The sequence below is a fragment of the Ichthyophthirius multifiliis genome (assembly GCF_000220395.1).
Source record: "Ichthyophthirius multifiliis unplaced genomic scaffold scaff_1120509251009, whole genome shotgun sequence".
Taxonomy (NCBI): domain Eukaryota; phylum Ciliophora; class Oligohymenophorea; order Hymenostomatida; genus Ichthyophthirius; species Ichthyophthirius multifiliis.
In genome coordinates, this window is record NW_004086288.1 from 3,719 (window position 1) to 25,560 (window position 21,842).

General features: G+C 16.9%; 4 protein-coding genes across 4 annotated transcripts, besides 23 other annotated features; 3 read left to right on the forward strand and 1 right to left on the reverse strand. All coding sequences in view use genetic code 6, as the record gives it.

Moving 5' to 3' along the window:
* Positions 1-292: 292 nt before the first annotated feature.
* Positions 293-332: a microsatellite.
* A 133-nt stretch (positions 333-465) lies between these two features.
* Positions 466-537: a microsatellite.
* Positions 538-821: 284 nt separating this feature from the next.
* Positions 822-3,523, reverse strand: IMG5_128250 (hypothetical protein; the record flags this gene model as incomplete). The annotated part of the gene is made up of 3 exons (XM_004032133.1): positions 822-1,605; positions 1,807-2,899; positions 2,961-3,523. Coding segments are annotated over 3 exons (2,440 nt in total), but the record flags the coding sequence as incomplete, so codon positions are not given.
* Positions 1,620-1,797: a microsatellite.
* Positions 1,692-1,795: a microsatellite.
* Positions 3,486-3,531: a microsatellite.
* A 388-nt stretch (positions 3,532-3,919) lies between these two features.
* Positions 3,920-5,639, forward strand: IMG5_128260 (NLI interacting factor-like phosphatase family protein, putative; the record flags this gene model as incomplete). The annotated part of the gene is made up of 5 exons (XM_004032134.1): positions 3,920-3,922; positions 4,091-4,177; positions 4,370-4,489; positions 4,546-4,692; positions 5,040-5,639. 5 exons carry the CDS (start codon positions 3,920-3,922, stop codon positions 5,637-5,639), a joined length of 957 nt encoding a protein of 318 aa, XP_004032182.1.
* Positions 4,715-4,765: a microsatellite.
* Positions 4,762-4,816: a microsatellite.
* Positions 5,640-7,101: 1,462 nt separating the features above from the next.
* Positions 7,102-7,134: a microsatellite.
* Positions 7,135-7,229: 95 nt separating this feature from the next.
* Positions 7,230-7,362: a microsatellite.
* Positions 7,230-7,409: a microsatellite.
* Positions 7,269-7,409: a microsatellite.
* Positions 7,301-7,465: a microsatellite.
* Positions 7,363-7,502: a microsatellite.
* A 126-nt stretch (positions 7,503-7,628) lies between these two features.
* Positions 7,629-7,699: a microsatellite.
* A 27-nt stretch (positions 7,700-7,726) lies between these two features.
* Positions 7,727-7,780: a microsatellite.
* A 149-nt stretch (positions 7,781-7,929) lies between these two features.
* On the forward strand, positions 7,930-10,495 carry IMG5_128270 (hypothetical protein; the record flags this gene model as incomplete). Its single annotated transcript, XM_004032135.1, has 2 exons — positions 7,930-8,253; positions 10,454-10,495. The coding sequence occupies 2 exons, from the start codon at positions 7,930-7,932 to the stop codon at positions 10,493-10,495; spliced, it is 366 nt and encodes a 121-aa protein (XP_004032183.1).
* Positions 10,496-12,390: 1,895 nt separating this feature from the next.
* Positions 12,391-12,434: a microsatellite.
* Positions 12,435-14,253: 1,819 nt separating this feature from the next.
* Positions 14,254-14,308: a microsatellite.
* Positions 14,309-15,111: 803 nt separating this feature from the next.
* Positions 15,112-15,210: a microsatellite.
* A 378-nt stretch (positions 15,211-15,588) lies between these two features.
* Positions 15,589-17,714, forward strand: IMG5_128290 (hypothetical protein; the record flags this gene model as incomplete). The annotated part of the gene is made up of 2 exons (XM_004032136.1): positions 15,589-16,592; positions 16,874-17,714. The coding sequence occupies 2 exons, from the start codon at positions 15,589-15,591 to the stop codon at positions 17,712-17,714; spliced, it is 1,845 nt and encodes a 614-aa protein (XP_004032184.1).
* Positions 16,660-16,699: a microsatellite.
* An 827-nt stretch (positions 17,715-18,541) lies between the features above and the next one.
* Positions 18,542-18,579: a microsatellite.
* Positions 18,580-18,702: 123 nt separating this feature from the next.
* Positions 18,703-18,759: a microsatellite.
* A 790-nt stretch (positions 18,760-19,549) lies between these two features.
* Positions 19,550-19,600: a microsatellite.
* Positions 19,601-21,779: 2,179 nt separating this feature from the next.
* Positions 21,780-21,822: a microsatellite.
* The last annotated feature ends 20 nt before the right edge of the window (positions 21,823-21,842 follow it).

Sequence of the window (21,842 nt, forward strand, 5' to 3'; positions counted from 1 at the left end):
ATGATTATTCGCTTTCGTTTAATATATTTTATGAAAATATAATGTATTCGTTTATGTAATTAAATAATGAATTTCTATTTTTTTATTTTAAAAAATTATATATTTTGATATAAGAATTAAAATTATAAAATAATAAAATATTTTTTAAAATTTAGTTTAATTTTACATTTCTATTTATTAAGAACTGTTTAAAAAAATAGAAAATTTTTCGATTAAATATTACTTTAAATATTTTTTATAAAACTCTTTTTTATCGAATATATTTATTTACATTTTTTTTATATTAATTATTTTTAAAAAATTTAAAAATAATTTAATAAATAATAAAAATAGAGCCTTTTATTATTTTTTGTATTTCCAATAAAATTTTTAAAATTTAAATTTTATTACTTTTAATAATAATATATATAATAATAATACTAATTAAAATAAAAAAATATTTCTTATAATTTTTTAATAAAATTGAAAATAATATAAATATATATTTTAGAAAAAAATAAAATAAAATAATATAAAATTAAATTAAAAAAAAAAAAATCATAAATATTAATCAATAAATTAATATTAAACAATTTTAGTTTAAGGATTCGCATCTATATAATTTTAAGCAATTTCCAATTCTTCCTAATTCATTTTATAATCAACTATAAAATCAATTAATTTTTATTAATCTAAATCATATAAAATTTTTCCTCCTTTTTACAAAATATTAATTTTAATTTATTTCCATTCATTTGAATTTCTAATAAATAAAAAAAAAGTTTTCTAGTTAAATCCTATTCCTAATTCTTTTTAAAGAATATCTCTTTCTTTTTCAAGACTTTTATCTTTTTCGAAAATTTCATCATCACAGCTCATATTTTCTAAAATATCTCTTAATTCCTCAACATCTATTTCTTTGAAATAAGGATCTCCATATTTATCATATAAAGCTATATTTCTTTATTTAAGTTCTTCTTATGCAAAAGTTATATACTTTGGTGCATAATCAAGAATTTCTTTCCTTTTAATACAATCGAATACCCATTTAGGTTTCAAAACATTTACTTTATAATTATTTATTATTGCCTAAACTCTAAAATCATGCATATAAGCTAAATAATGTGTTACTTTTCCGGAATCATTTTAAAAAACTTATCCATTATTAGAAATAATAGAAAATTAGAGATTTTGCTTTTCACCTTCTTCACAATTAATAATATTAAAAACAAACCCAATAAACAATTAAGAAACTAAATTAACTTAAGAAACATCTATTTATTAATATTACTACATTATCTAATTTGCATATTCTTGATGGTTTCTTTTAATTTGCTTTCTTTTTTTAGGTGATCTTGTACCTTATTCATTATTATCTTCTCCATCTTCTTTTTAACTTTTCTCAGCATCACTTTCGCCTTATTTTTTACTTAAATTATTTTTCATTTATTATAAATCTTCTAATGTCATACATTCATACCAATCTTTATCAGTTCTCAATTTTTCAAAACGAGGAAACCTTAAAGTATAATGAGTTGGAAAATTATGAGAATTAATAATTTCTGAAGCCCTAACTTCAAAAATAAGCGAATTATCAGGCGAATTAATAAAAGCTTCAGGTTTATCCTAATATAATAAATTTTAAATATATATATTTAAAAATATATTATAAAAGTATATAAATATATTTTTTTCAATATATAAGGAAATAAATATGTATAATATTATATATATATATATATATAATATAATATATATATATATATATATTTAAATATATATAGATATATATATATCTATATTAATATATATATATTTCATTTTTACGGATTTTTATAATTTGCAATTTTAAACAAAAGATGGCAAATTTGATGTTCTAACCCATTAATCTCTTAATTTTATTTTTATAGTTCTTAAAATTTCATCTGTATATCCTGTTCCAACTTTACAAAATGGCAAAAATACAGAATTTGTAGGCACATTTTTATCAATATAGCTACTTATTCCAAGTAAAAAATGAGTTAAGCAATCTGTCCAATCTCCTATGCCTGATGTTTTATATGATTTATTTCCTAAAAATGCTCCTAAAACAATTAAATCTAATGTATCAGTGATTCCTTCATAATAATCTCCTTTCATTTTAATCCATTTATTAGACCTTTCATCTGGCACATATTAACTATCTAATTATTTGATGATAATACCTTCCTCATTATTATTCATTGCTTCATTGAATTCATTTAAAATATCCTCCTATCTAGAATACTCGTTTCCTTATATGATTTCTAATTAATATTTTATTTCATTTACAATTGCACTTTTTAAAACTTCTTTTCTTTCTTTTAAAGTTGAACTAAGTAAATTCACATCATTTCCATTTTTAGTTTTAATATATAAAATATCAAAAACTTTATAACAAATGCAAAAATCAGTATCTTCATTTGATAATGCAACTACTTTATTCATCCCAAATTAAACTGATTATCCGCTTTCTTTTTCTAAAACGACCATCTCACCATCTAGTATACATTCGTTTATTTCTTATGAAATCCCATGACGGACTATTACGCACATCTTGTGGTATATATTTGTATAGTTATGCGAATTTCGGGTAAAGAATCTTATTTCATTCTCAGTTACGTGACATTATATTCTCTCTCCATCATATTTGGTCTCTATTAGGAAATCTTTACCTTCTAAAATATATTAGATATCCTTCAAACTCTTCTTTTAAGCCAACATAGGCCTTATAGGGTAAAAAATTCTCATTACTTCTTATAAACGGTGGTTTTTATCCTAAAATTCATTACATACTTCTCTTAAACTTGATGTAGTATTAAATAAAGCTAGGGCGTCTTAGTGAAATAAAGTTAATGTTTTATCATGATTTATACCTATTTTTAAATCTTTTAAAATTAATCTTTATTTTTTTATTTCAATTAAAAATTATTATTTATTATTTTTTGTATTAAAAAAAAAACCTTGCTATCCATTTCATTTCTTCTGATGTGCATTATTTTATTAAAAACCTTATAATTTCGATTTATTCTTCTTTAGTTTATGCTTAAGCTAATTTATTTAAATTTTCATCAACTTAATTTATTGTTATTACATGCATAGTTGGGCAAAAATCATCCAATACATGTTTTAATACATCTCCAAAATCACCTATAGGAGCCTAATGTGGTTAATAAGTAGCGTTTTTATAAAATCTTAATCTGTTTAAAATATCTTTACTAGGAGGAAGGGCTTTAGAGAAAATATCTGCTAAAACTTTTTCTTTTAAACCAAACGCTCCTCTCTCTTTATCATATACTGGGAGGAGAAGTCTTAATATTGTATATGAATAATTTGGGTCACGGCAATCTTTAAAGAAAAAATTGTCAAACCAATCTTTCGTTGTTTGGATTTTGGAATAACTTTATTTAGGCTTTTGCTAATTATTATAAAATAAAATCATTTAGTAAAATAAGATTTTATCTAAACGAGGATGTCTGATTGTTGTTTTTTCTTGATTTTATGTTTTATTTTCTTGGTTTTACATTTTTTTTTTATAATTTTTTTTTTTTTTTTTTAAGAAATTAATTAATATATTTTTGTTAATTAATTTATAATAAAATAATTGGATAAATATTTTTTTTTACTAACGAAAAATGAGGGAAAACGAACAAAATTTATAAGAAAAATAAAAAATGTTAAGTTCGTTTATTACATAAGCAAATTAAAAGTAATATTTTTTTTTATTATCCATTTATTTAAACATTAAAATAATTAATATTAAATATAATAAATTAATAAAATTATATTGATTATAATTATATATAAAAAAGTGATTAAAATTAAACTAATAAATAAGTATAGGTGACAAATACATAAAATACAAGTACTATATAATTTGGCTTCTTAGATTTTATATGCAGTTGTTTTATATAAAGCACTAATGGTAAAGCAAATTAAAAGAAAATTTATTAAAATGGAAAGGAAAGCAGTTTAAAAAATCCTTAATAAATAAAACCAAAATAATCTAAATTTAAAGTCTATTAAAAAAAAAAAAAAATAGGCAAAATAAACTTATGATTTGAAAAATAATTTAATTTTTATAAATAAAAAGGACCTAAAAACTCTTGTTATTGACTTGGATGAAACTTTAGTTCATTGTTATTTTAAAGAAGTAGAAGATTATGATTTTACTTTGACTGTAAAATAAATAGATATATATATATATAATATTATTATATAAAAAAATTTGTTTATAATTTATATTATTAAGAGGAAAAATAAAATAACTAAATTACAAAAATCAAATATATACTACTATATAATTATTTAAAATTTTTTAATTTTAAATATTTTTATTTTTTTCAAAAAATATTATATATAATAAAAATAGATTAATATTTAAAATATTAAATTTGATATTTATGTTAAGAAAAGACCAGGGTGTGAATTATTCTTAGAAATTTTAAGTCAATATTATGAAATAATTATATTTACTGCAAGTCTGGGAGAAGTATTTTATACATTAAATAATATTATCTATTATATATATATTTTTTTAAAAAAAAGTATGCAAATCCTGTTATTGATTAAATTGATAAAAATAAAGTTGTCGCATCTAGAATTTTTAGAGAAAATTGTACATTTCATAATGGTATTTTTGTTAAAGATTTATCAAAATTAAAAAGAGATTTAAAGGACATAATTATAATTGATGTAATAAAAAACAAATGTTAAAAAAATAATTATTTTATTTATAAATTAAAATAGATAATTTAAATTATAAATTTAATATATTTATATAAATAATAAAGAATTTAAATATTTTATATAATATAAAAAAAACTAATTATATTGCTTTAATAAATATTATTTACTTTTTGTCATGCTTTTTTCTGTATATTTTTTAAAAAACTCAATCTACAAAAAAAAAAAATGGATTATATTTTTATTTTTTTTTAAATTGAGTTTTTTGAAAAAATTTACAGATAAATTAAGTCATGCCAAAAAGTAATATTATGATATATTTTAAATATATAATTAAAAAAAAAACCTATAAAAAGAATTCTGAATGTTCATTTCTATTCTAAAAAGAAAATGCGATTTTAATAGACTCATTTTTTGATGATATAGAAGATTAAGAATTATTCTAATTAATTCCTTTTTTAATGTATTTGAACTAAGTTTATGATGTAAGAAATGTTTAATAAAAATTAATTGAATTTGTATAAAATTAATAATTAGAATATATTAGTTCGATTTTGAATAAAAAATGTATTTTTAATAAACCTAAATATTTCTAAGAAATTCAATTAATTTTTGAGTAGAAATATAAAGATGATAAATATTATAGGTATTTATTAAAATGGATAAGCGCATAAATTGAAAAAAATAGTGATATTAATATTAGTACATTATTAGATTAAATTTCTATGGAAAATTAAATAGATATTCAAACTCCAAATAAGTATAAAATAGAAAATAAAATAAGGGATGATGAAAGAAGTATTTTAGATTAATAAAAAATAAAAATTTTTGATAAAATAAGATTCTAATTTTCATCAAAAAATCTAAACTCTCCTATATCAAAATAATCTTATATCTAAATACTCAAGAGGAAAAAAAAAGAAGAAGTGTTGATTAAAAAAAAGAAATCATTTTGAAATTAATAAATATAATGATAAGAAAATAACTGATATAAATAATTGTAGTTTATTTAGGTTAAAAGCACAAACGACTTCAGAATTTAATTAATGATATAAGCATAATAAACAAGTTTGAAATATAATTAATTATATATTCATAATGAAATTTATAGCTTTTTTTGGTAAATATAAAAATAAGTAATGCAATAATTTTTTTTTTTTTAAAGAAAAAGTAATTAAAACAAAAACTAATAAATAAAACATATAATATTATTATTATAAGATTTATTATTTAATATATCTGTATTTATAAATCAAAAAAAAATATTAAACTAATAAATGATATTTATATTTTTATCATAATAAAGAAAAAATAATTTATTTTATTTTTATAAACATTTTGTATTAAGTAAGAAAATGAAAATCTAAAAATTTAATCTCCTTAAAAATATAAAGTATCCTTTTTGATATTAATAATTTGAAATTCATATTAATTTTGATAACAATTTGAGTATTAATCAGAAAATAAAAATAATTCAAATTAATTAGTAATAAAGAAATTAAATAAAAAATAAACAAATTTAAAAGTTATCAACTAGAATTATATCAATAAAAATTAATAAATATAGAAATATCTTTATAAATTTTAAAAATTGAATGAATTTCAGAATAAATTTAATAAGAAAATAATTAATAATAGAGATTATTTAAAAATAAATTCCGATAAAGTATATTTATATAATAATTTTAAATATAAAATTAAAACTTCTTTAAAAGAAAAATAAACTTATTCTTTTTCATTAAATATAAGATTATTGGAATGATAAGTATAATGAAATTAAAAGCTAGTATTAATATCATAATTTAATTAAAAAAAAAAAATTAAAAAATGTTGGAAAACATAATTAATTAAAATATAGACTATATATTTTTAAGTATTTATAAATAATTTTGATAATATATATGTTTGATTTGCTTTTATATATATTTATTTATTTTAAATATTATTAATTAAATAAAATTAAATACTTATTATTTACTTAAATAATAAGAATATATATTAGAATAATTTATTTAAATATCAAAAAATATGCAAATATTTCTATATATAAAAACATATTAATATAATCTTATCCAATTTATTTTTATATAATAAACGATTATTTATATAATTTATATTTAATAAAGTAATAAAAAAAATGTTTTTATTTAAATAGATTATAGAATTTAATGATAAATGAAATCATTATATAATAAAGTATAAAATAATATTTATAAAATTAAAAAAAAAAAAAATCTTAAATATTAAGGACATATATATAAATTGAAAATAGCATTATTAATCTTATAAATAATAAACTTAAATTTGCCTGAATATATTAAAAAAAAATTAGATAAAATATAAACAAAAAAATAAAATTAATTAAATAAGAATATATTATAATAATAGTATGATAACTAATGTTTAAATATATTTATTATTAAATTAAAAATAAATTAAATAAAAAAAATTGTATAATTATATAATGATAAATAAATAATAAATATGAATGTAAAAAAAAAAAATATTTGTTTTTATAGGTAAAATATTAAAGATTAAAAAATTAAAATAAAATAAAATCTAATATAAAAATGATATATAATTATATAATAAAAAATAATATAAATATTAGTAATACTAATAATATAATAAAATAATAAAATAATAATAATAATAATAAAAATTAATATAATAATAATAATAATAATAATAATAATTATTATTATTATAATAATAATAATAATAATTTTTATAAATGTAATAAAAATAATAATTTATAAATTATTAATTATAATATATTTATTATTTTATTTTAATAATATAAATATTATTTTATAATAGTATTATTTTGTTTCAATTATTGTTAAATTTTATATTATTTTTAATTTAAAAATTAAATAAATATTTCTCTTATTAATGCAAATTATTTGATAAAATATATATTTTATATACTTATTTTTTAATAAATATATATATATATATATATATATATATATATATATATATATATATATATATATATATTTATAATTATATACTAACTATTCTTTTAATATTAGATACTTATTTTTTTATCTTATTTTTAATATTTTATATTTATTTAATTAATATTTTTATAATAAAATTTTAAATCTATAATTAAATTATGTTCATTTTATAAATAAAAATAATTTTGCACATTAATTTTATACAAAAATTAATTCATATTATAAAAAATAAATATTATCTATAAATAAATTAAACACTAAAAATAATAAAATATAAAAAATGGAAGATGGTGAATTATCAGACGCAGAAATTGAATATGAATTAAGTACATAAGCTGAAAAAACATAAAATATAAAACGAGAATGCTGTCGTTCATTTTATTATTATCACGAAATATTGCAAACAAGTGAATCAAATACAATAGACTATAAATAATATTCATGGCCAATAGTTAGTCCTTAAATAACTAGAAAACTAGCTATTGAAATTTTGAGTTTTTTAAATACTAATGGAGGAGCTATTTTAATAGGAATTACTGACTTAACATATAAAGTTATTGGCATTAAATTATTTTTAAAATAAAGAGAAGAATTTACTAAATATGTAATTTTTAGTATATATGCGCATATATTAATATTTTTTGTACAATAAAAAATAAATAATAGTTAGATGATAAAATAATTTCATTTATAAATCCTGTAATAAATGATGAAATTTAAGTTGATTTCATTCCAATTAAAGGCTCAGAAGGTTGGAAAAATAATTTATATGTGGCACGAATTTTAGTTTAGTAAGGAAGAACTGATTAAATATATACATATAGTAGTGAAATGACCGAAACAATAAGCGCTTTTAGGAGACTTTCATCATGTATAACATTAAGAAGCGAATAAATAAAGCAAGAAATAATAAATAGAGCATAAAATTAAAGATAATAAATAATAGAAAAACATAAATGTACACATCCAGATATTGATGGATTAACACAAAGTAATATGATGTCTTAAATGGAAAAAGAACACTTAGAAGAATTAAGAGAAAAACAAAAAACGAATATTAATACGAGATTAAAAATGAATATTAATTTGAAATTTATAATCGAATAAATTTTTCGTTAATAAAATGTAATGAATGTGCAGAAAGTTTAGTTTTTTTATGAAGGAAATATTTACTAAGAGGAATATATAATTTAATTATGTTTTACATTATGGGAGTGTATTTATATATATTTTATATAAGGAAGATTTGATTTTGGTAGATGAAATATTAAAAAATTAAAATGAAAAAATAATTTAATTTTTAGGAGAATTTTTATTGAGAATTGTTTTTATGAATAAAACTTATTTTGAAAAAAATTCTGAAATTTAAAATTTAATTATTTTTGAAAATATTGATAAAAATTAATTCGCAAATTTCAAAGAATTTCTAAATGAAAAACTAGAAGATAAATCAGATTTTAATTTTTTATAATTGGATTTCAATATTTTCCTTTCTGTTAAAAATATCAATAAAATTCTACTCAATTTAAATTATTTGAGAAAAATTATTGGTAAAAGGTTCACTTTTTATAATTCTTAAGATATTAGATATGGACTATCAGATAACTTTAAAGTTATAATCCAAAATATTTCCAATTTGTATTCTTTTAAAAGTTTTTTTGATTATCTTTGTGATGGAATTGAATGTGTAGGCCAGGATATTGAAGAAGATTAAGTAGTTGTATTTTTTAAAAGTCCTGTAGATTTTATTTTGGGTTGTGAAAGACTTATTTATGTTTCATACTATGATAAATTATATAAAAATTTTGCGAAAAATGGAAAAATATATTGTTATGTGCAACTGATTTAAAAATGAAATATTTAAATTTTATTTATAGGAAAAGCTATGTTACAGACAAAAATATTAATATATATTTTTATAAATTTTAATAGATGTATATATTTAAAAGCCTAAAATCATGTTAATTGCAATTTTCATATTTTTTTAAAAAAAAATTAATTTTATACAAATATACCATATGGTTAAATTTTATTTATTTTTAATTTATAAAATTTATTATAATTTTTTTTTTTTATATTTTCTATAAGTATATAATATTACTTTTTTTATTATTATTTTAATAAAAATGAAACAATTTAGTTCTTATATTATTAATAGAAATATTTTAATTTAATTTTATTTTGCACTTAAAAAAAAATAAATATTGAATAATCATAAATAAAAATATTATAAAAAAATTTCGCCTATAAATAAAAAACTATTTTTTAATAAATTTAAATAAAAATAAAATAAAAATATTTCTAAAAAAAATAAAAAATATAATACAAAAGCATTCACATTACAATTTAGACAAAATGCAAAATATATAAGAGTAATAATAAATAGATGAATTACTATCATATTTATTTTATGATGTAAAATCGAAAGCCATACATAAGCATTACTAAATTAGTAATATAATAATAAATCCTCAGCAAGTATATTACTTATTTGAGCAATTAAAATCTATATAAAATCCAAAATAAAAAGTAATAAATATACTTAATAATATATAAAATATAAAAAAGATCTTATTCTTACAAAAACTATCTTATATTTTAATGTCTATTTAAACAAATGCAGTATTATTAGTATAGAAAAGCATTAAAAGCTAAGAATATCCACCGAAAAATATATTAGATTATACTATAAGTGAATACCTTAATACTGATGATAAGGAATTGAAAAAATCATATAATACATTCATTTCAATTCTTTTAAAATACAATTATATTTCTAAATATAATATTTATAATATGATTAGACAGAATGCTATAGACTTTCAAACAAACTAATTAAAGTTTGAAAAAGCTATAAATTCAGTATGTATCCTTAGAGATATATTAGGATATTAAATTTGGAGTAGTTAAAATGAGCCTAATAATTATTTTTATTTTAATGGATTGAGAAGTGGATTAGATATTATAAATGCAAACCATATCAAATGGTTTTTTAGTAAAGTTATATTTATATTATGTAAATTATATTATTTTATTTTTTTTTTTTAAAAAAAATAAAAAAAGAATTAGTTTTTTTTTATTTAAATTGACAAAAAAAATAATTTTTTAATAAAAAAAATAAATATATATATAGCTTTTATTTGATTTTTTTTAATAAAAAAAAAACTAAATCAAGTAAAAAAAAAAAAAAAGATTAAAAAACTTTTTATTTTTTTTTTTTTGATTTAAGTTTTTTTATAAATAAAAAAAAATCAATAAAAAAGTTTTGTATAAAATTATTAATTTTTCTTATAAAATTTTTATTAATAAATAGGGAATTATTTTGTTTTTTTGTTTTTTTACATGAATCTGGTCCTAAAAAGCATTAATCTATTTTTTCTGCATAAGCTGAAAATAAAGACTTTGAATTTTATATAGGAGAAGATGGAAAATTAAATTACAGATGTGAAAAGAAAGATCCTATATCCTTAATAAAAATTCCTTTTAATACATGGAATAAACTCGGAATTTAATTATTACATACAAAAGGAATGCTTTAAGATAAATATCACATTAGTATATATTTAAATGAAGATATAATTTAAAATATAAATATTGATTTTCCAAAAATTAAATCTGAAAGTTATTTATAAAAAATGTGTTTTTTCAAAAATTTACTTGGAAGAGTTTCAACTATTCTTATGTTTGGTAGCCAAGAAAATATAACGTAATATTTAATAAAAATATATAATTTATTCTTTGTTTTTTTTAGATTTATTTAATTTATGGAAATTTTTAATAATTTGAAATTCGGAATAGAGAATAATTAAGATCTGGAATAATTTTTGAATATTCTAAAAAATTAATAAATTAAAAAATTTCAAATACTTTTTACACCAATAAGAGCAAGCTAAAAAATTGCTTATGATATTGTTTCTAAAAAATAAGCTTCTTTTTGCGAAAATACAGGATTTTTAGTCCGTGATTATAGAAAAAAAAGTATTTAATTGAATAATATATTACCTTTTTATTATTATTTGTAATTTTGTGATAATTAAATTGAGTTTTTGAATGAACTTTTAAATCTTGTGGATTTATTAATGAAGAACTATTAAAAAGAAATGAAAGAAATGAATTTTTTTATTATTATATCTTAATTTATTAATGATAGTAATATAAATATTTTAAATAATTAAATTGTTGAGAAAATGATGGAAATTAGAATAAATATATTTGATAAATAATTAAAAGATGATGTATTATTTTTTTTTTTAATAATTAATATTATTTATTTAAATTTTATAGTATTTTGTTTAATTTTTAATGAACACAAATATTATTAATATAGAAAATATTTAAACTTTTTAATCTTATTTTGATTATATATATAATATATATATTGAGAACTTCAAACATAATATTAAACTATTTGGAATATAAGATATTTTAGAATATATTGTAAAATATTTTAATTTTTTTAATATATCTAACTAATAATAATTATATTAATAAATATTTTTTATTTTATTTAAAAAAAGTCTTCGAAATTTGAAGGAAAAATATAAATCTGCTGCTAATAACATTCTTATATTGAAAAAAATTATGAATTTTTAATTAAAGATTATAATAAAAAACTAAAATATATTTTACATTTAATTGAAAAGTTACTAATATATAGTAAAGAAAAAGATGATACTGTAAATGATTTTTTTCTTTTAATTAAATCTTTTGTTAATGACTATTCTCCATGTTTTTATATTTAAATCTTAAAAAAAATAACTGTAAAAATAAATTAATCTTAAAAATTATTTTAAAAATATTATTAAAATTAAAAGAATATTTTAATAAATGAAGATGAGTAGAATTTCATATTTATTTAAATATTTATGTAAAATAATGGAGTAAACTACATAATATACTTATTATAAAAATAAGATTGTTAAAGTAATATTTTATTTCCCCACCTCCACAAAAAATTAAAATTAAAAAAATAAGTTATAAAAGCACTATGTATAAAAGTACTAAGTTTGATATCAAGAAGTGAATACATAATAAAGAATGACATAAAATATATTCAAGATATAGAATATGACTAAAGTATATCTCTTTTAATATATTTTGCTTTATAAAACTTACCATTTACAACAAAGCAAAATGATTTCGTAATAATAGATTAAAAAGATATATTAGAAATTTAAACTAAATATAAATCCTAATAATTAATTCTTTCAAATAAAAATGGTTAAAAAATAGACGAAAATTCGGATTAAAACTAAAATGAAAAGACAGATTAAGTGGAAATTTCTTTTTTCGAAAATTCTAAAAAAATCAATTTTATTCCTCTCTATACTGTAATTATGGAATGGATGCTTAATAGAGATTTAACAAACAAATTAAAAGAACTAGTCATTATAGACGAAAAAGATACTATTTAATTCAAAAGTGTTTTTTAGTTACTTGTTGATGTTTATAATATGTGTGATTAATTAATTTAAAATATAATTTTAACAGACATGTATTTACTTATTAAATGGAACGCCAAAAATAAACTTATAATGTTACAAAATATAGAATTTAATAATTGGCTATTGGATCTATTATATTAAATAATTTAAAATGAAGAAAGCCAAAATCAGAATATGGAAAATACATGGAATTTCGGTACAAAAATACTATCTATTTTGCTAAAATTTGGAATGAACTAAGTGGAGAACAAAACAATTTAATACATAGTTCATTTAGAGAAAATAAATGAAGAAATTAATTGTGAAACTTAGCAAAAAATATTAGCTAATTAAAATGTATCATTTATTTTTTTGCAAAGATTGCTTTCTATTTATTGTTTAGATAGTATAAAAGATGATATAAAATAAATTTCTGAAATATCTGTTTCTTTATTATAAAATAATATTAGAATTTTAATTAATTATATTTTCTTTTTTGTTTTTAATAAAAATAATAATAATTCTACTCTAAATTATGACGGATAACATAATTAAAACTTTTAATTTTTTCCTTTTTTAAAATTTTATAACTTTAGTTTCAAAAGAAAAGGATTTTCCTAAACCTTATAAAGCTTTTTATGGATTTAATGTATGGATAGACACTCCTGTAATTTAAAAAATAATTAATCTTTACACACATTTATTCCAAAAGTAATTTCATGAAAGTGAAAAACTAATCTAAATCCAATTTTAATTACAAAACTAAAATTTATGTAAATTTTTATTTTTTAAATAATCCGAAAATCTCTTCTTTGTTTAAAAAATATACCTTTTAACTGCTTTTTTAATAGAATTTAATTTAAAAGAAGGAATTAATGTGAAATTTAATGAAAATTTAACTTTCTTATAAAATTTAATTATTTCATGTATAATATGTGCTCATAATATAAAAAGTATAAATGAAATATAAAGGGCAAGCGATTTTATAATAAACTCGATTTCCTATATTTACTTCCTAAACGAAAAAATGTCCAAAAACATATAAATATAGGAAATATTGGTAAACATATTTTCCATTATAATAAAGGTAATTGAAAAAAATTTAGAAAATTTATTAATTACTAATATTTTTTGCTCTATTCTTTAAGATGAGGAAAACAAAAATCTTCTAAATTAAGAAATAATAACTAATATTTCCAAAAATAATACTAATAAATAATTTTTACAAGAAATAATTTTAAGTGAACGATTTGTAAATTGTTTTGAGAAAATTCAAAAAAATAACGAAATTAATGAAAGTACTATAAATAATGATTTTTTTTAATAATATAAGAACAAATTAATTTTAAATTTGAAATAAGATAAATAAAAAAATAAAGCTATTAAAAAAATAACTCGATAAAAATACGAAATAGAATAATATGAAATATAAAAAAATATATTAATTTACGAAAAAAAATTATTCACAAATGATAAATAAGAATAAACTATTAGATTTGCAAAAAATCAATGGCACAAAATTTGGAAAAAATAAAGAATTTTTGGAGGATTTTGGAAAAATGAAAAATTCAAAGCTTAAAATGATAACATTTTTGATATAAAAGTAAACTATATATTTTTTTTGAAACAAAATATATAAAGTAAAAAAACATTTTTTTATATAGGATTTTACTTATGAAAAGTTGAATTAAAAAAAATTGTTTTATTATAAAATGTCCAAATATTAAACCAAATCAGGAATAAGGCCGTTATTAAAAATAAAATTAATAGAAAAAGAATTTTAGAAGAATAATAATAAAAATAATGCATAAATGTAAAGAAAAAAGTTGACTCTTCTCTAAGAATAAATTGAATATTAATAATGCGAGCAGCAACTATATAAGGATTAACTAACTCCATTATAACAATAAGGGAATATAAAAAAGAAATAATTTTAAAGATTTTCAATAATAAAACAATTAAAATAGATATACACAGGTATAAACTAGAAGGTAATATAACAATAATAACAATATTAAAAAGATGATTTTTATTTCTAAAATAATAAATAAAATAACAATAATAATAATAATAATAATAATAATAATAATAATAATATTTATAATAATAGTATTAATATTTATAATAATATTAATAATGGTATTTGTAACTCTAACATTTTTTTTTACAAATGTTAATGGATAAAATCCTTAACAATAAGAAACGGTACTATAAAACTTGACTAAAATTATTTAACATTTTATTTTGAGAATATTATCGAAAAAGAATCCCATTTATGTATATAAAATCACACAATTCCTGACTATAGAATGTTATTAAAAGTTTGGTAAATAAATTATATTAAGAAAATATTAAGAAGGAGATATGTACTAAGAAAATCTGCTGTTGAATTTTTTTTTATAGATGGATCTTAATTATTACTAAATTTTCCAGATAAAGAAATTTCAGATTCTGTTGTTGAAAAAATATCTTTTTTTTCCAAAATATAAGAATAGAAAACAAAAAACATTGAAAAAATGAAACATTTTAAAGAATGGGTTAATTGTAAATACTCCAATTTATAATATTTAATGCTTTTGAATTTCCTTTCTGGTCGTTCTTTTAAAGACTTAACTTAATATCCTGTATTTCCTTGGATTTTTCAAAAATATGATAATAAAGAATTAAATCTATCAGAATAAACTCTATATAGAGACCTATCTAAGTCTATGGGAGCATTAGGGACAGAAGAAAGAATTAAATAATTCATATTTAAATACGAAAGTGGAATATAAGATATCCCTCCTTATCATTTTGGCACACATTATAGTTCCCCAGCTATAATTTATTAGTATTTATTAAGAATAAAGCCATATACTGATGGTGCATGGATTCTATAAAACGGTAAATTTGATATTGCAGATAGACTTTTTTTTTCTATGAAAGAAACTTACAAAAACGCTACTGAAGAAACATCTGATGTGAGAGAATTATTACCTGAGTTTTTCTTTTTACCAGAACTTTTTTTAAATTTAGATGCAAATGATTTCGGATTATAATAAACTAAAGAAAGAGTTCATAATGTTTCTTTACCTCCTTGGTGTGGATAAGACCCTTTTAAATTCGTAGTCTGGCATAGAAAAGGATTAGAAAATGAATTAGTTTCGAAGAATATAAATTAATGGATTGATTTGATTTTCGGGTACAAATAAAAAGGAAAAGAAGCAGAGAATAATCTTAATAAATTTTATTATCTTACTTACGAAGATGCTATTGATATTGATAGTATTAAGGATGAAAATTATAAAATTGGAATTGAAAGTTAAATTATTAATTTTGGATAAACTCCTTCTTAAATTTTCTAGGTTTAACATGTCTAAAGAATTCTTAATTAAACTAAAATGCTTTTAACATTTACTGAATTAAGTACCTCTTTGTAGTTTTTTAGATCGGTTTGTAAAAACTAAAAAAGTAATGAAGGATAGAATTTGTAATTAAAAGATTTTTATTTTAATTCTTTAAAAGATAGAACTATTGTTTCGTTAAAATATATGGATGAAGATAAGGTATTGGCTTTAAGAAAAAATGGAGAAGTTAGTATCATTAAGTATTTTTTTTTATTTATTTTCATTTTACTTTATTTTATTTAAAAAAAAAGACTTTTAACTTCTTAAGATCCAAGAGATTATCCATTTAAAGTTAATACAATAAGTGATAGAGAAATATAACTCGATTATTTAAAAAATGAAAAATTATATAATGTGTTTTGTCTTGATGAATCATGTTCCTTTTAAATTCCTCCTTTTTTATTTTTGAATTAAGGAAAAGTTTAAACAAAAATAAAAATATTTATTTTTATATAAAACATTAAACATACTTAACATTTTATTTAACAAAAAAATAGCTTATTTTAACTGGAGGACTATGGGACGGTCATTTAAATTTATATAATGTAGAAAGTGAGAAAATAACATAAGATTTTAAAGAATTTCATTTTGAAACTGTAACAGCAATGAACTTTGAAAATCGATATTAAATTCTAATCACAGGTTCTAAAAATGGAGATGTCTGTATAATAAAAGTAAGCCCTGACTATTAATCATTTAATGAAATTTATCATTATTATGATCATTTTGAGGAAATTACAGATATAAATATTTGTGAAGATATGATAAGTTTTGCAACAAGCAGTTTAGATGGAACTATTAATTTATATAATTACCAAAGTTATTAGTTTTTGAGATAATATAATCACCCAAAATATTATCCAATTAATAAAGTCGAAATATCAATTTGTCCTTTGTATTCTATTATTTTCTTTTCATAAAGAGATTGTACTTTTTATTCATATAGTATCAATGGATAATTTTTAGCTTCCTTTAAAGAAGATTCTATGATTATTTTAAATCCTAAAATTATTAAAGATTCTTAATAAATGGAATATTTTGTAAAAATTTAATTTATTTATAAAAATATAAAAAAAAAATATATATTTATATTTTTTTAAAAAATAGGTATATGTTAATTATAGTAAACAACATATATAAATTTTAGAATTGCCTTACCTTAAAAATATTCGTAAATTAGAAAAACCTAAATACTTTCCAAATATGATTTGCTGGTGTAATTCTTTAGATAATAAATATGTTATTTGTGGTAGTGAAGATACTTAAGTTTATTTTATTATTGATCCCAAAACGTTTGAGGCGAATGTTTATAAGTAGATAAATTAATTTTTATGAAAACATAGATTATAGGAAGTTGGCTTTTATAATTGTTTATTAATTTTTAATATTGAAAAAAAAAAAAAATTAAATATACTTTATTATAAAAATTATTACTTTATAAATAAGTAATAATAATAATAATAGGTATCATAATTTAAAGTAAAAAATATATTTTATATAATATATAGTAGTAAATATATATCTTAATTTTTATTAATAAAAATTCTGTTAATTTTTTCATTTCTTTTTTTAAAACAAAATCTTTAAGATATTTAAATAATCACAAGCCTATAAAATTATATATTTTTAAAAAATGAAAAATTAATTTTAATTTAATAATTAATAATACTAAGTTTTATTATTTACTTATCAATATTAAAATTAAAATTGAATAATACTAAAATAATGTGATTAACCTTTGATACAAACCTTTTCTGAAAAATAATTAGAAGGGGGGGGGGGTTATCTTGAAAAAGAATTTCGAAAAATAGAAATATTAATGTTAATGTTAGCCATATCAAACTTAAACAAAAATAAATATATGTTTATTTAAATAATAAAATAAGGAAATGTAAAATTAAAAAAATCATATTATAATATTCATATAAATTAATGTTTTATTCATTTATATTTTTTCGAAAAGCATTTTGTTTGTTTAATAAATTAAAATATACTTATTGCTTTTCAGAAATAAATAAAATGTCAAATATAATATGTTTTTCATTAAATTAAAAGCGTTATAATTCAAAGTATAATTATTTACATTATATAGAATAATATTAAATACAATAATTTATATACGAAATTTTAAATAATATAATTACTCCTAAAATTAAAATAAGTTCTATACATATGTATAATTCCTCTAATAATGCCTTTTAAAATATGCAAACATATTTTTATAAACTATAATTTTATGTGATAAAATTAAAGAAAAAATACTTTCTAATGAATTAAAGAAAAAATACTTCCTAATAAATTTAGGTAATACGCTTTAATTAATATTATCAAATGAATTGATAAAACTAAATTTAAATATATAAAATATTAAAATAAAAAAAAATAAGTATGAAAACTGGAGAATTAATTGATAAATAATTAAAATCTTGATTTTTCTTATAATTTCATGTGGAAAAAGTGACATAATAAAAATGCATAATAAGTTCGAAAAAATTCAGTTAATATTTATTGAGTTGAAGAAATAGCAAAAAATAAAATTAATTTAAAATAAAAAGTATACTATAATTAATGCTTATTTATATATTTAATGATGGAATATATTTCTTAAATTTAAAATTACTTCAAAAAATTTAATCATAATTTAAAAATCTTAATGGAGCCAATTTTAAGTTAGGATTTTAGTTAATACATATTTTAATATTTTAAAAACTCAAATTAATTAATACTTATTTTTGATAGTTTTTATCATTTGATTAACGTTAAAAGATTAAGATTTAAAAATATAGAATTTTTTTAGATTATTTCTTCATATTTATTAAATTGCAATATATAAGATTGATAATATTTTCTTTCATCTATATCATTAATTATTTAATAAAATATGTGAAGCATATAACCATATATTAATCGAAATATGTATTATCACTAATTGGGTAATTTTACAAAAAAAAATCACTTAATTTGTTAGATAATCTTTTCGTCTTTAAATAATTAATATGGGGAAAAAATGAATAATTAATTAAGGGTAAAAACCGAAAAAACAAATAAATAAGATTTATTAAAAAAATTACTCAAGTATTAAGTATTATTTAAAATTTGAATAAATATTTAATTAAAATTTAAGAAATATATTTATCAAAATAATTCATAAGCTGAAGTAAAAAAATTAATAAATGTTTAACTAAAAAAAATATAAGTTTAGTTTTTTATAATGAATTTATTATTTCTAATAATTTTATGAAAAAAAAAAAAATATTTTAATTTTAAATTTATATATTCTGATTGTTATTACTTTTTCTAAATTTTATATAAACTTTTATTAAAATATATAAATTATTAATAATAATTTATTTATTTTTAAATAATTAATCATAATAATCATTTTTTATCCTAAACTTTACCATATATATATGAATGAGTTCTCTAAGGTATTCCGAATCCAATTACAGGTGGATACATTTTTAAATCATTTAAAATAATTTATCCAATATCTATAAAAGTTAAAAAATAAAAAATAAAAAATATCTACTTGATCTATCAATATTATTAAAATCATTATCATCATCTGGTGAATTAGATCTTTTTCTATTCCTTTCTCTATTATTTTAACTATTGTAATTGTTTGAATTTGTTGATGTATTATTTCTTTTATATTATCTTTCTAACGAATGTCTTTTAACATCTTCAGGATTGCATCCTGTAATATATTTTTTTTTTGTTTTTTTTTATAAAAAAAGATTGTTAATATAACCTATATTAGTAAATTTTTATAATAAGTTTTTAACCCTAACAGCCACAAAATTTGCATCCATTTTTCGGTAGTTATGTTTTTCTCACTTTTTCTGGTACCTGACATATACATGCCTTTTTTTTTTTTTTAACAAAAAATAAATAAAATTTATTGATTATTTTTTTTATTTACACGACCACTTTAAGAGAATGCCTTCAAACATAATTTACAGCATCCGTTTTTCATTTAAAAATCCTTTTAAGGTTTTTATTAATGGTAATTTTATTCGCTTGTTTTTCTCCTTTAATTGTAAAAATCATCCCTTGAGCATCCTTTACATCCGCATGTTTAACATCCTGTTGCTCCTAAACTACTAAATCTTGAATCTTTTGGAACTATACATATACATGTTTTACCTCCTTTATCATTTTTTTTGCATTTGTTACAACACTTATATATTTATTTTTAATTGAAGATTAATATAATAATTTTTTTTTTTACATTTTCATGATAACGTTCTTGATTTTTAGAATAACTTCTAGATCTAGATCTGGATGCTGATTTAGATCTACTATATTATCTTATTTTAAATATTTAATATAAATAGATTTTTTGAAATAGTAAAAAATATTTTTAAAAATTATTATAAGGAAAATCAAAATAATTATATATAAAATTATATTTATTTTTTTCTTAATAATAGGTTTTTATAATTATAATTATTTTTTCTTTTAAAAATAAATAAATATACCTGTGTTCTTTTCTATTTCTTCTATCATTTTTATCTGATTCTTTTTATTTTTGATTATCCCTTTAATTTGGTTATCTTTAATATTTTTATGGATTTTTATAATTTTCGCTTTTTTTGATATCATCTTCTTTTAATGAATTATTCAAACTTTAATCATCACCATTTGAAGTATAAATTTATTCATCATCATCTTCTTATCCTTAATTTTATTTATTTTATTCATCTTCTTCGTTAAATTCATTTGAATTATAAAAGTCATCTTCATCATTTTAAAAACTTTAGGAATAAGATTATTCTATTAATTTTTGTTTAAATAAAATTAAATTATTATTTTTATAAAATTAAAAACCTTAATTATTATTTTGATCTTCTTATTCGTTTTAATTGTCGTCGTTTTCATCGAAAATCTCATTTATGCAATTTTTAATATCATTATTATCAACTTATTTTTATTTAAATGTTTATTATTTATAAATTATTTTACTTTTTTTACCTTGTTTTGACATTTTTTATTTGATATCTTAAAAATATTTTATTTTTATATTATTACAAAAAAAAAAATTAATTATAAATAATATATATTTTTTTTTTTTTTACTTAATTATAATTAATTAATTTCTTCTATTATATGTTAAAATATTTAAAAAAAAAAAAAAATTAAATACATAAATATAATTTGATATTGAGAGAAAATAATTTATTTTTTAAACTAAATTAAATAATAATCAATAAATTTATATTTTTTCCATATATTTAAATTAAATATAATACGAAATATTTTTTTATTCTTTTTTGTAAAAATATAATATTTAATTTATGTTTTGTATCACATTAATATATTTTTTATTTTTAATTTAATTTTTATTTATATTTTATTTTTATTGCAAAAAGAAAAAGTTATAA